General features: G+C 45.3%; 1 protein-coding gene across 2 annotated transcripts in view; it reads left to right on the forward strand.

Annotated features, from left to right (window-relative positions):
* Positions 1 to 10,442: 10,442 nt before the first annotated feature.
* Positions 10,443 to 15,007, forward strand: part of NDRG3 (NDRG family member 3) — a 31,364-nt gene continuing 26,799 nt past the window's right edge. The window contains exons 1-2 of one of the 2 annotated variants that reach the window (XM_009483692.2): positions 10,443 to 10,514; positions 14,563 to 14,598. In XM_009483692.2, the coding sequence (XP_009481967.1) occupies positions 10,458 to 10,514; positions 14,563 to 14,598 (93 nt within the window). In that variant the 5' untranslated portion in view covers positions 10,443 to 10,457. The remainder of the gene's footprint in view (positions 10,515 to 14,562; positions 14,599 to 15,007) is intronic. The other variant, XM_009483693.2, reaches the window with a different exon arrangement.

A 15,007-nucleotide genomic window follows, 5' to 3' on the forward strand; every position in this document is an offset into this window, starting at 1 on the left:
AGATTGCAGCAAAGACTATGCAGATTCAACCTACCTTTCTAAAAACTGTTCTTTTCTTGGGGTGAGTTGTTTACCCAGTCCCAAGCAGGGGCATCTGGGATAGACTGAGCCTGTTCTGCTGCTGAAACCTCAGGAGCAACCGATGTTGTTCCTGAAATAGTTAATGCATTTTGCAGGAAAATAATCTTTCTTTCTTTGTTCTTTCTTGTCTGATAGTCTGACCAACACCGAGGAAACCCACACATTACTTCTAGGCAGCTGCCACCCAGATTCAGGCATCCTGTGTATCATCAATCTTGCAGAATTTAGCCAAAGGTCGGCATACCTGATGATATCCTAGGCTTGGTGTAGCATGATTCTGCTCCTGGAAAGAGGATTTAAATAATTTGTCATTGATGGATGGGTTTTACTGGCAAGGGAGGGAGGGCAGGCAGGCATCTGTTTTGGGGCTCTTGGCCTCCTTTTGATACAGCCGATGGTGAAATACATCTCTCTCACCTCTGCATTTCACCACGAGGTGACTTCATCTGGTGATAGGGAGGGGCTCGGCTGTCCAAAAACTGCGATCTTGCTGTATATGGTCGGGGGGTCACAGGGCGGTAGCTCCCTGCTCAGGCGACGCTGTTTCACAATTGAAGAGCACCTGGCCAAATTCAGGCCCAGTCAAAACCAATTTGGTGCTGGTGGGCAGGTAATTCTGTAGTTTCCTCGCAGGCTGAGCACCCCGGGCTGTGCTGAGGAGCTTCTCTGCTACTTGCTTGTTCAGTGTGTAGAGAAATGCGTGGTAAGGGCTTCCTGTAAAGTGTGTTAGATGAAGACGGGCATAAGAGGGATGCTGTGTGGCCTGCCCAGCAGTGCATCTGGCCATCGATTCTCCAGCAGCGGCAGTGGGGGAAGCTGCTTAGGGAGAGGCTGTGAGCTGGGCAGCTTCCTGCTGCTTTTCCCCATTCTGCTGTGTTCCCCAGGATCCACGAAGGTTGGGCTATGGATACTGGAGGATATATCTATTTTTCATTTTTTTTCCCTGTCTAGTGTCTGTTTATGGACCTGTTCTCCTGAATGTATCAAACCTTTTTTTTTTTAATCTCCTGAAATTATTTACCTCTAAAACCTTGAATATTTGAGCTCTCTTAATGGTTTTCCCGATCAGTGGGTTGTGTCCCCCTCTCCTTTCTCCTCGCTCCCATCATCGCGCAGTCTCCATTGCTCCTGCGATCACAGGGTGAGCTGCTTCCACTGACTAAAACAGCAGAAAGCAAGCCTGTGCCTTAGGAAAAACATCCGCCACCCCCAAGTTTTACAAATACAGCCAGAATAAAAATGTGGTTTTAAATTAAACTTTTCAATGAGTTTTAACTTTCAAACATTTTCACAAGTACCGAACCACCTGATGTTTCTGTGGATGCTCTAACTCCCGTGCTCTGTTCGCTTATTACGTGTCTGGTCCTCGTTACATGAGCCGGTCCTGATGTTCGTGTGATTGTCCGATAGGCTCGCTCAGTCCGCTAAAGCGGCAACAAGCCAGCCTGGCAAAAAGTCAGCATTACATCTGCTCGTGCTGCAGCCAGGCAGGCCAGACGCTGCTTAAGGCAGGGTTCGGGTCATGGCTGCAGGGGACGGAGGAGCAGGGCAGAGGAGAGAGCTGGAGGGTCTCGTGTTCTGTTTCAGAGGCTGCGAGGTAAAACCTTAGTTCTGTATCCTGAAATAATACCCTACAAGGCAACTCAGATTAGCAAACTGAGTTCTGTCTTATATTCTGTATATGCTTTATCTAAATTGATTAGATTCAGCGTATCTTGAGGCTAGGCGCAGGCCCCTGCGTATCGTCTGGCGGTGTCGTGAACGCGTTCTTCAGCCGCTCCGTGATTCAACTGAAGAGCTAACGCTGCCAGCAAAACTGGTTTCTTACAATCAGATCTCAAAGCAGGGCCTTTATACTTGACAGATTTAGAAAAAACGTGGAATGCAAGTTGCTGAAGGAGCCTTTTCCTCAGTTGACTGATCCGAGTGAAAGCTAGTCCTGGAAAAAACAACCGAGGCGGCAGTAAGCAATACGACTTGCCACGTTCCTGCGTAATCGTCCACCTGCGGCAAGGGAAGGAAAGGAAGGAATTTCTGGCTGGCGTAGGGAGGGAGGACAGGAGCTTCCCTTTTGGCAGCAACCCACAATTGTATTAAATGAATAATGAAGTTACATTCCAAGTTGCCCGATACCCGTTACTGAACTGTTAATTTGAGCGGCCAGCTGCCCGAGAAGGGGCGTAAAATTCAGCCTGACACGCACAAGGATGTTTTCTGCTGGGAAGTTAATTCACAGACTGGAAATGATGGAAGAAGTGACAGCAGCACAGCACTTGCGATGGTTTTGAAGGAATGACACTGATACTTGAGAAGAGATTGTCCTTCAGATGATGCCGGATGGGCAATAAGCCAAACTGAAGGAGCTTCTTCTGGGAAGCTCCCAGGAGCAGTGCTACGTGGGTAAGGGAAAGATGCATTACATTAATGAGGAAGAAGGGGGAAAAAGCATACAATAAAAATCTAATTTTAGCAATTTGTTTTTCATATAATGCACACACGTTCTTAAAATTTACGTCAATCCTGTGCATGCCGCTTTTGCAAGCAGTCTGCGGTTAGAGCAGATTAAAATAATGAAACTGCATCCTGAGAGTTAAGTCTGTCTTCTGTGTACATCTGTATTCTTATATTCAATAGACATTTGATACTAAACAATATCCAGTTGCTGTGATAAAACTTAAAACGTCTCTCCCATGTCTGGTGGATAACTTGGAATTGGAGATGTTGAAATGTTTGATCAGCTTTTGGCTGCAAGTGTACTGTTTTCCGATGGCCAAAATCCATTTATTCAAGTTTGAATGAAGTAAGAAGTTTGGTTTTGCTCTGTGAAGACATTAGTAGGAGTGATTTGGATGTATATACATATACAGCACAATGAAAGGGTGCTAGTTACCTGAATGAGCTGATAGCAGCAGCAGTTGTCGTAGCTGCTGAGGAGCAGAATAGATTCTTTCTTCCTGAGCTTTGCACGTGTCTGTGGTGATTTCTGTACCCACGTTAAGCTGGGTTTATCCAGGGTGCACTATATTACACTGCACGTGCCAAGAGGTATGACCAAAACTACTTGGTGCAATTCCTTCACTGCCGAATAAATGCTATTGCATCAGTTTTAGGTTGTACAATTTTTATATATATATATATATATGAGTGAACACAAGAAGTTTGAGGCACTTTTACTTTTAAAATGAAAGGGACTCTACAAACTTTTCTTATGCATTTGATCTGAATATTTTTCTTCCATCCCAATAGCACTTCACACAAATGAGTTAAAAAAGATCAATCACAACTGCATTACAAAGTATGAAAACTGAGGTCTGACTAAATGTTTGTTTAACTATACCATAACTTAAATGGTGGTTCCTCCCACACAGCAAGAAGGCTCAGTTGGGTGTAAAGGCTATATTTATCAATGCAATTTAATGTTTGGTAGCCAGTGAAAATGCAGCTTTTTCAATAAGAGAAATAAAATGCAAAATCAGCATTAAATTTCAGTAAACTGAAATGTGCTGCTTGATGATAAAAATCATTGTTAAAATCTCATTCAAACAGATTCCCAGCCCATCTTGCTCTGGAACACTTTATTTTGCTCGATGGGATACATACATTTGATTACTTTTTTTTTTTTTTCACTTAAAATGTAAAAACGTGGAGCCAGTTAGTAGGAAGCATAGTTGAAACAAAGCAGAAACAAGCTTGAAAATAAAACTGCAAAGGGAACCAAAGGATCTGGTGGAAAGCAGCCAGATTGAAGCATCAGGTGCTCAAGGGTAAGCTGCTGCCGAAGAGACCGCTTCCCCGCTTGCCTTGTGTCGGGCAGCGGATGCGCGCCCGCGGAGCAGCCGAGTCCAGCTACGCGTGCCGCCTCCGGGCAAGGGCTTGAAGGCGTTGGCACGGGACGGACAGGCGAGATGGCGTGGGGAGAAGCTGTGGCGAATGCAGCGATGGCAGGCAGTGCTGCTGAAGAAGCTACGGATGTTTCGGCTGGGGCAACGTCCAGCTGAAGCCTTCGAGAGCCCTCCCCCATACCTGTGGGGGACCTGCTGAACGACGGGCTTGTGGAAGCCCAGCAGAGGGGAAAGCATCTTTGAACAGATCCCTTTGAACGTGCCCTTCGTCATAAAACTGATAAAAATGGCTCTGTGGTTTAGTTTGAGCTGCTGAGGCTGGGTAATGCAGGTGTTGCTTTAGAGTGGTGCTGCTGGGCAAGAAAGGGACATGGAAAAATCATGTGAATAACATAGTAGGTAATAATACCTACTTACTATATATAGTAGTTAATAATATAGTAGGTAATAATAATTACTTACTTCATTTGCAGTGGGGAGAACAGCTTATTAAGGGAAGCGCTGCAAAGCTATTTGGAAGAGATACCATGACCAGAAAAGGCTCTTGCGGAGATGATAATTTGCATCACTTTCACAGGACAAATTTCTCATTCCTGTTTATATCCTGGATATCCCCACTCTAAAACTTCTTGGACTGTACTGTGCAGGGGAGCTCAGCATGGTTCACTGTTTCCATGGGCACTGGTCCGGGTAACCCAAAACAGTTTGAAGACTTTTACATTTGTCTTGCATTCTTGCCTAATCAGCGCTATAGTTGATGCCTGTTAATTCAGATGGTGGCTAAGGATGTCGTCTTGCTAGCTGAGCTCAGTTACGCACATGGCAGCATGATGCTTCTTGTAATTAGAATTGGACTCTTTCTCCAAAATTAATGGAAGGCTGGGCACGGACCTTTTCCTTACAAAACTATTGTTAAATGTAGGTCTCGTTTAAACTCCTTAGAAGGTATATTTAGCAGCTGGCATTTCTGTCCTGGGTGTAGCCCAGATTTAAAGGAGGTAAAAGCATGCTGTGTTAGGAAGCTGCTGTCGCTCGTGTGCAGTAGCTGGCACTGTGCTGGTTAAGCAGAACGTAATTCCTCTCTGCAGGCTTGCAGTTTGTCTTGGAGGTGGAGTGCCATGTGGTGCATTCCCAAAAATATATGAGCTGGAACACAAAGTGAGTAACCTAGGAAAATATTTTGAAAGTGAAATTGGACCCTTTGCCTGTTTTGCTGGAAGTTTACCGTGTCAGCCAGCATTTCAGGATAGAAAATGGAGGAGCCTATGCAGGCGGTTAGGAAGCACGCTGCTGTCAAGAGGCTTACAAAGGACTGAGGAGCAGCATAGCAGGAATGCCCAAGGGTCTCAAAGGCCATAAATGAAACTTATTTTACTTAAGAGCCATATGCCAAGGCTGTGCTCTGCCCGACCAGACTGAGGAGCCTCGTCAGGCAGCTTGTCTTCTGGTGTGTATGAGAGAGAGAGAAGCAAAGGCAGCGCGGGAAGCAGGAATCCCCTTATGTAGAAAGGAAAAAGCTGTAGTGAAAAGCTACACAACACACACGGCCGAATAAACGCCTGAGCTGCAAACCTGAGGACCGTGGGTAGTTTACTTTGGTTCTTGCAGTGCCTGCAAATCCTGGGTTTGTTCCCATCTTCCTTTGCACACCCTGGAGCAACGTTTCTTCTTTCCGTCTTGTAGGAGGCAGGTAGCTGTGTCAGAGAGCAGTTCTGGGAAACCTAACCCAGATTGTCGTGATCGTAAGGGTAGTCAGTCCCTAGAGAGGAGGCTTCTTCAGCCAGCCTCTGCTGGGCTGCCAAACAAAGGAGCGTATATTTAGGTACTTTAACGTCATGTTTTGTAGCATAGCTTGATAACTGTCTTGTGTAATTTTGCCTCAATGCGGTTAACATACAAAGCAGGAGTATAACAGGCTATGGAGTTAACGAATTAGAAGCTGCAGTCAAGTTGATGTATGAGTCGAGAGATGAACGAACAAGAATTTTCAGCCTTTGAATACAAGATTTTGTTGCACTGAGTTCCTAAATGGCATAGAGAGATTGCACCTCCATAATAAAACAGAATATTCAAGGAGGCGTCCAGAGAGCTGGATTAGAGATCCGACTCTTGCAGCTTGTAACCCTGTGGGGAGCGGTACTGCTAGGACTCTGCCGGATGGAAACCAGAGCCTAAGTACCCACAGGCGGTGCAGTTTGCGCTGCTGGCTCTGTGGGTGCAGGTCTGTAGTACTCATGCTCTTGACTTACTGAACTTACTTTAACACAACTTCTTTTTTTGTATATCGCAATGATGTAAATTCAGAGCACCCTTATCTTGGAGTAAGCATGCGAGCACATGTTTCAGATCTTATTTATAGGTAGATGGTTTCTTTCTGAGGCTCACCTGTCTCAGTTTTTTGCAGCCTTCCATGTCCTACCCTGATTTCTAGTCTCTGTGCTAATGATTCACCAAATGTCTTTTGATTCTTGTCTTACTGGTTTTCAAAGAGCATAGAGTCTACTGCAGCCTTTGGGAAGCCTTTGGAAAGGGATGGATGGTTTAAATTGGGGTATTTGAGTGTATTTATAGTCATATATAAATGAAGGCAAGAGGAATACTTTTAAAGCAGGTGGTACTGGGGTATTTATAGAAAAGTGAGTGATTTATACGCAGATCATTCCAGGCAAACCTTTTGCTTTGCCTGTAGCCTGTCTTCTACAGAGCTCTTCTGTGTGCTGTGAATATTTATGCTGCTTTGTTGTGGAATTTTAAACTTGCTTTCAGCTTATGAAATGACACATTTGTTTCTTTAAAAAACAGGAGGAGTGGAGGGAGAGAATTGATTGTTTCCTGGGCAGGCATGTCTGCAGCTCTTTTACAGGGAGTCTTTAACTTGTTTGGAGCAGAGGATAGCCCAGGTCACCAATACCCCACCATTCCCTTTGCCTCTGCATTTGGAGATGTGCTTTCCCAGGTCTCTCTGCTACGAAGCATTCTGTTTTGAGACATTTTGGTGGCCTTTTTTGGACAAATGTGCCTCTTTGCTATGTTTCAAACTAAAAGCCATGTTGCTGTTAGTATAGCAGGATGCTCAGGTGAAGTTGTGGAGAATAATCATGTAGAACAAGTCAGATCTCATGCTGTAATAACAAGTTACCCAGATGTGGTCCAGGACAATCACATTCAGATTGCTAAGACCTTGGGAAGAGAAAAGTGCATGCATCTGCCTACAGAATATCCTCTGAATGGATTCAAATGAAGTCCTGAGGCTGTGACAGCTGTTTTCCAGAGAGTTCACAAGCGAGTGGAATGGGAAGAGCTGGTTCAGCAATCTAAAAAAAGCTGCTTGCAAGCAGTGATGAGGACCCCCTGTACCTTTTCCTTCAAAAAACCTTCAAAAAGCTTTGAGTTTCTAGGAAAGCAGAAAAAACTCAGACTTGCTGGATGAGCAGATTAGAATCAAAAGGTTTAGAAAAGAAATCCACCATCTGGCTGTCTGTGGCTGTGCAGGTTTAATCTTTCTGCCTGATTTTGCTCTCAGTTCAGCAATTTTCAGTGGCTTCCTGGCTCACCTCAGCATTTGGTCTCCTCTGGCCCCTTTGGAGGTCCTGCTCTTGCTCCTGCGGCCTGGCTGAGAGTCTGCTCCGAGCCGACGAGTCCCCCAGGCTGACTGTGCTGCAGAATCGTTGCAGAGCACGTCTCTTATCTTCCTGCGTGCTCCCCTACAGAAGTTTTCCCAGCCACGTGAGCCCAGTTGGTGTTAAGGAAGGTGGTCTCTTCTCTCTCAAGTTTCACCTAATTCTGAGCCCAGCCTCCAGAACAGCAGCCTTTCTTGTTGCTGCCCAGCTTGCTTTAACAAAGGAGCAACACCCAGTGCAGGTATAACACAACAGTTTGTTGCCTTAGTCCCTCCCTAGAGATCCCCCCCCTCTTCCCCTGAAATGGTATTTGGAGCAGTAGTGGACCAGGAAGATAAGCATCAGATTCATTTCAGAATGACGTTGTTTATTGTGTGCGCTCTAGTTGCATCTAGAGACCAAGTATGAAATCGAGGTTGATGAGATAAAGCATTTGATAATCCTTGCTTTGAACACCTACTTAGTTTTTTATTATTCTCATATAACAAAAGATTAACAAAGTAGTGCATGGGGTTTACAAAATGTGTCCGTCTCCCCCTCTCTAGACTCTACACACTTCATGGACTGGCATGCTTGTACCGGCAGCAAACGACGTCCCCAGGCAGAGTTACGCAGGATGCATCCCAGGGCTCTCTGGGAGTTGTTGCTCTTTGTATAGCTTTGGGGAAACTAGGAGGAGTACCTGCAAAGCTTTAGCGAAGTATCTTTGAGCAATCTAATGCAGAGCAGTTGGTGTTCTGAGATGTTCTTTGGTCAGTCAAAGCTCAGTGGAGAGTGATTATTAGATACCCTGCTTCGCTGTAGACTCTGGTTTAGGCAAAAATGCTAGGTGTGAGCCTAAGACTCATGAACCACGAAACAAGCATAACTTACCACTCCCTTGTGTGTAAAAACTCACACAGAAAGGTGGCCGGTGTATGCACAGGTTTTTTTAATCCCTTTGGGTAGAGCGGACAACTTCTTGGTCTCTTGGGTGACCCCAAGAATAAGCGTCACCTTCCTGCCTGCCATCTGGTCCAGTGGGTAGCTTTTTCAAAGGAGCGTGAGAGAGGAATAAGCTCTCCAGATAATAAGGTGGGTGTTCTAGTACTGTCTGTCACCCGCTGCAGATAAGCTTTGCGAAGCTTGTTTGAAACTCCTTTGATGCCTCTAACCTTGTGGGATGCTGTTTTGGAGAGAACCCGGTAGATGTTGAGCTCCTAATCAGTCCCAGTGTCTATGGAAGTTGTAATTCCTTAGTAGAAAATGTTTTTTGGTCTCCATAACACCTCATCAGAATTACAGTAACTAGCTCTTCCTCTGGGGCTTACAGTGCATCATATAATGACTCTTACTGCTCTTCTAAATAGAAATTCATCGTGGGGTAAGGGGGATGTTATCTGTAAGTGAACTGGTTTCTTTGAAGTCTCACAACTGATGTGTTTTACAGCAAACAAGGTCTGAAAAAGAAGAATAATTTCAAGTTTCCCAAAGCAAAGGAGCTAGAAGAGAGGGGAGTTGCTATGGCTCATCTTCAGAGGGAAAAGGCATTTTGATTTGTTTTGTGCCAGACTGGCTTCAGCCACACCAACGTTAGTCCTGGCACGGAGGGGGACGACAAGAATGTGCAGCGTTGCACAGCGTTTGGGGTGGGGGGAACCCCTCCTTCCCAGGGCAGTGCGTGTGTGTGTGGAATTAAGGTGGCTGGAGAAGCAGTACTCTTTTTCCCCTTTCTTTCGTTTGTGGTTAGCAGCAGAATATTACCTTGGGACAAAGAATTTGATTTGTGACAGTATTTGAGAGTCTTTTTCCAGCATACTCAGCTAACGCCCAGGAAGCCCACCACGTGCCTATTCCTGTCCCTGCTTATGTCCATGACTTCTTTTATTTCATCTACAGTAATAGGTATAGTTTTCCTGAACAACCAAATAATCTGCACCATCAGGCATGATCATTTTCTGTTGCCAGAGCCCTCTTCATATTGCTGCCACTGCCTGCTCTAGAAATTCTCCTGTCTAGAAACACAGGTGGAGCCTCTAGAATAAAAATTAAATCCCTGGTAAACTCTGCCATATTTTTCCTCCATCCTCACTGTTGTATTTATACTAGAAGATTTCTTCCCTGACTCTGTGGCAGCAGTGATTTCCCATAGACACATGGCAACCTCAGATACTGTTGATTGCGGTTTTTTTCTTTCCTTTGATGGCTCTGCACCACCTGATGGAGAATGATCACTTGGGCTGCAGTTAACAGTGTTACCCTGCACATGTTCAACTGGACCAGGACTATCTGGGGGCCGTTTCTGTATCCCACCGCGTAAAACGAGGGCTGCCTCGGGTTCTGGGCTGCCTTACGTCCAGCCACGAGGCGCTGGATCTCCACACCTCTGTCTCCCATGTGCGCGTGCAGTGTTGGCTCCATGTCTCGTGGGTTACAGGCACAGCCCTGTCTTTAGCGGCTGGATGCTGTGGTTAAAGTGTGTCAGGCGTGGCAGTGAGATGTCAATATTCCTGCATATCGAACACAGATTTTTCACTCTGCTGATCCAGTCATTTCCAGTTCATTTCCAGGCAGACTATGGCTGAGGTACCAGCAATGCATGGAGGTGGATCCGGACTTTCTGAGTAGAAAAGCCTGAGCTTTCAGGGACAGCTTTCAGTGGGCAAGGCAGTGTGCAGGGTAAGGTGTGACATAACTGGCACACTCGGGGCAAGCGTGGCTGTTTGCCATCTGCAGTTGCAGGTGCTTTGTGTAGTACTGAGAACCAGCTTCCTTCAGACTTTCAGGCTTCAGTTTGAGCATATACAAGTCTAATGAAAGATCTTAAAGCTTTCTTTGGCTAGCATCTCTGGTAATACTGTTTCTAACAATGCGCCTTTGTTTCAGAATCACCCGTTTGCTGCGCTGAGGGTTAGTCGGCTCCACTTGCAGCACCATGGACGAACTGCAGGATGTTCAGCTGACAGAGATCAAACCGCTCCTGAATGATAAGGTAATGCTGGCTGCCTCTTTGCTCTCGCAGGTGTACTCTGGCTGACTTTGGCAAGGAGCCCCGATTGCCAGGAATCTGTTTACAGCTTAAAGTACCTTAAGTACTGAAAACCAGTAAACGCTTCCCCACTCTGATAAACCACCACCTCTTCTAAAGTCTCAGGGAAAGACAGGGCACCACAGTGCAGGTAAGTCTGGAGTCCTGGCCAAACAGTGGGTTACGCCTGTACTGAGGATTTACAAAGGCAGGGCAGAAGTTGGAAAGGTGATACTATTCCTGATCTGGCAGAGCTGTAGAACTTTTAATAAGTTCATGCTTGTTAGAGAAACCTTGGATGGTATCCCATTTTCTTTTTTTTTACTTTTTTGTTTAAAATCTTTTGTCTTAAATTATCCTTTTGTGTTTTGACCCCCAAAACAACCCTGTCTCCCTGGATTTAGTAATGGAGAGCCATTTCCTTTTAATATCTGCAGAGCCTAGCTAGAGCAATCCAGGTTCATGTAATACTGAAACTTTGGAAAAATCACTGTATTGCAGCAGCTGTTTAAGGCTTTCACTCTGTCTTTTCTGGGCTGGAGGAGAGCCATCTGGGCTTTAGGAAAGCCCTAGCCTCGCTGGATTCTGCCACGAACTGTTGCTCTGGGTGCCTAAGTCATTATGGGCCATCCCAACAAGATCTAGAATCTTGCATCTGCAAATTGTGATTCTGAGCAATGCTGTTTGGTCACTTTCCATACCTAACAGCCAAGTTTGATGGTATGTGAAGCAGGCCCCAGTGCTTTGCTGTTTAGTGGCTGACATCAAGAACTAGCTTGTGCTGCCAGAGGGATACAGTACTTTGTCTGCTCACTGTGTGCTCACAGAAGACTGCACTGTCTAGTACAGACTCCAAAATGGGTGAAATCTCTGAAATTCTGCAATGTTTTAGTCTGTGCTGCTTATTTTTTGCTCATTTCTGCAGTGTGCTAGCATATCTGTTTAGTATCTGTAAAATCTAAAAATTCTGCTGAAATCTGCCATCCAGCTGCCTATTCGTACAGCCTAGTGCTGACTACTAGGCTTCCACCATAGCTTAAACATAACTTCTTAAAGTGTTTTGAAGGAGGGTGAGCCTTGGAAGAACAAAATCAGTGTAGACCAGCAGATGAAAATACAGAAGGGCCTTGAAAACAGTTTATGACTTGAAAATGAGATGAACGTTTACAGAAGACAAGCTTCCTAAATGCAGTGCCCCAGCTCTTGCTCACGATCCTCCTAGGATTTTCCATGTTTGAGTGCAAAAGGGTAGATCTCCCTTGCTTCAGTGAGCTAAGTAGGAGGTATTGAAGCATGCCAAAACAAAGTGGTTTTCACTTTATAAGTTTTCAGTCTCTCTGTCAAGTATTGCCTGACCAGTCCCGTCAGGTCCCTGTCGTGGTGTCATCTGCACAGCCACTTCTCTTAGCTGATAGCTGGGACAGTTCTGGTTTAAATGCAGAGTGCTTCCCTGAACAGCCCAGTGGTGTTAACCAGCATACAGAAGGGCACATACAAAGTGATATTTGGTTTCCTTGACTGAGTTTTGAAGTACAGCAGGTACATACTATCTCAGTAGGAAAACATAGAGTGGCTCCAGAACCATCCTCAGCACTGCATGGGAAGTGAACTGTGATGTGGCTCTCCTTTTTACGCTTTAACAAAAGAAATGCCTCAGGGAGCTACCATCTCTGAGGTCTGGCCCTTGTTCATGCTTTCAAGCTTGAAATAATACGCATGTGCTTTTTAGACGTAGTTTATGGAGCGTATGGGTGTGGTGCCATAATGTGCTGTTCTGTGCAGCGTATCAGAGTCCAAAAAGTATTGAGCTGGCAGTTCACTAAGATTTTTACTGACCGACCCACTTTAGATGTAGGAGTTTGAGCCAGCATGGATTAATGGCCAGAAATAGTACAGTAAAACTCTTAAGGTGCTAATGGGTGAGTGCTCATGAACTCTTCAGATACAAAGGCTGCTGTACAGAGAAAAGGACCTCTGGTGTCTTAAACTCCAAAACCAGTGGAATTGCCTGGGAAATGGAAATGGGTCCTACCTTGTCCACTTGTCTGAACTGTAGGAAATGCCACTGGGGACCACTGAGTCCTGGCTTTGTTTTGTCTCAAATCTAAGTCAGCAGAAAATTACAAGCCTGACTTTTAAAGAATACAAACACTCTTATGTTTGTGTGTAACTTAAGCCTAATAGGAAGTGCAGGGAAGGGAAGTAAAATACATTAGATTATATATGTTCACCTCATTCAGGCTCACTAAAAAGCAGTGACTTTTTACTGGGAAAGAAAATCAACTTCAAATGTTCCCATTTAGTTGAAAGAGAAGGAAAAAGAGAGTACTGCCTGTAACCTGATCAGAAAACTTATCCCAGTGACACTTTATTATTATGGCTGGTCCATATTCTGACACCTTTGACTCCTATTAATAGAGCCTCAGTGAAAAGTTACTGAAATGCAAGAGCTTAATTCAAGAGATTGCATGGACAGCCCTTGGGCTGGATTGGGTCACTCCAGCTAGCTCTTTGCCTTTGAGGTGCAGCCATCACATCTTCAGAGGACTGAAAAACATGCCTTAATCTTAGACTTCCTCAAGTTAAGACAATGACTGGGTTAATGGTTTAAAGTCAGATTTTGGTGTGTTAAAATCAAATATCCAGGAGTCAGGACATGTCAGCACTAATGCTACTTGTGCATGGTGGTGTACCCTGAGAGCAAGCGACACAGTTGCAGACCTTCATTCTTTGCTTTGTGTCGTTTCCTCCCCGCTCAGGGAATCTTGCTTTTCTCAGTACAAATTCAGATCAGCCTTTTCTTTATTTAGCATGCACCATCCAAGTCCAGTGCTGGGTACAGGCTTTTTTACAGTCCTTAATCACTGTGGCATTGGATGACTGAATTTACCTTCTTTACGACCTGGTAGATGAGAAGGCTCTACTGTCTGTATTTAACAGAGCAGGGAAAGAGGCATAGACAGAGTTGTCAGAAATCTCAACTAACTTCAGGATCTCAAACTGAAGTAAGAGGGGGCTACTTTTTGTTTTCTTTTCCCCCATCCTGAGGATTTGGTGCTTTGTGCTACATCACATTCAAAATATTGATATAGTTCAATACTTAACACCAGGGGGATTCTTAAAACAAGATTTGCAGTATCTCCACTTAAATGTCTCAGACTGAAGAACATAGGTAGCACCCTGTGTTCTTGTTAATGTGGCAAAGCTTTGGGGGGAGGAAAACAGGGCCATTTGTTTACACGTGGAGAGGAGTTAGGGTGCTCAGCCAGAAGAAATGTTTGGGGTGTTTCTGTTGTGCGTATATGGTCCTAGTTGTAATTTTAGCACTAAGGTACTATGCCTAAACCACGTAAGCTAGAAATGATTTGTCTCAAATGATTTGCTCGGCCCTTTGCAGCGTTTGACAGCACTCGGCAGCGTAACCTACTCTGTGCTTGGAGCCAGAGTCTTACGAAGCGCGTGGGCGCACAAAGTTACTGCAGACCTTTGAACCTGCAGTATGCCAAATGTGTGCTGTACTTACTGCGCGCGCCTGTATGCGTGGTGTCACCCTCTGGGAAAAGTCAGCTGTGAATCGCTGAGCCCCGTTCCCATGTGCTCTGGTTTCAGTAGTTTACAGGTCACTGCGATTGCTGTACAATGATACCACCAGGACCAGACAAAACCCAACCTCATAATCAGCCTGACTTTGGCCAGGGTCCTTTGTACGTGCATCTCTCCCTGCTTGAATGCTCTCGACTCTCAGCTGTGTCCGCAGGTATGCTCCTTAGTTGACAGCCTTGGGACAGCCCCCAGCAAACTTGCTGTATAGTAACAGGCAGAACTTGCGCGGAGTTTTCTTGTAGGGGTCTCACATTTTGCTGCTGTCCTGACTGCGGTCAGGCTAGACTGTGCTGAAGCAGAGGTCTCTGAGGGGAACTTTCATGATGTTGTTGGGGGTGTTCTGGGGAACTGTGCTGAACTTTTTTTTTTTTTTTTTTTTTTTCTCTCTCTCTCTGGTTCTTGTTAACAGAATGCGGCTCGCAACTTCCAGGACTTCGACTGTCAGGTAAGACACATGTAGGAGACAAAGATCTGTGGGCGACTCCCCGTGGCCCATCAGTAATGCTGAGAGAGAGATGAAAAAGCTCTGTATCTTAATTTTAACTCCTGTTAAGGTTTAATCAGTAAGAACTTGAATATGTCCAGTTGGCAGAAATTGCCCTTCACCGTTTCATGCAGAGCCTGTTCTGAGCTCTGAGGTGCAGACTTGGACTGCTCTGCTGAGGCTCTACAACATCTCACAGGGTGGCTGGTCTCCTGAAAAGCAGTTTCTTTGGGACATGCAATATGCTGAAGAGCTGCAGCTCTGTCACGTCCCATCTGGCTCACTGGCTAAGAAAGGAGGAGCCCGCATGCTCTGTTTGTGTTGAGAGGAGATGGAAGTCACCAAGCTGCCCCAGATACAGCACCCCTGC

The sequence above is a fragment of the Pelecanus crispus genome, chromosome 14 (assembly GCF_030463565.1).
Source record: "Pelecanus crispus isolate bPelCri1 chromosome 14, bPelCri1.pri, whole genome shotgun sequence".
Taxonomy (NCBI): domain Eukaryota; kingdom Metazoa; phylum Chordata; class Aves; order Pelecaniformes; family Pelecanidae; genus Pelecanus; species Pelecanus crispus.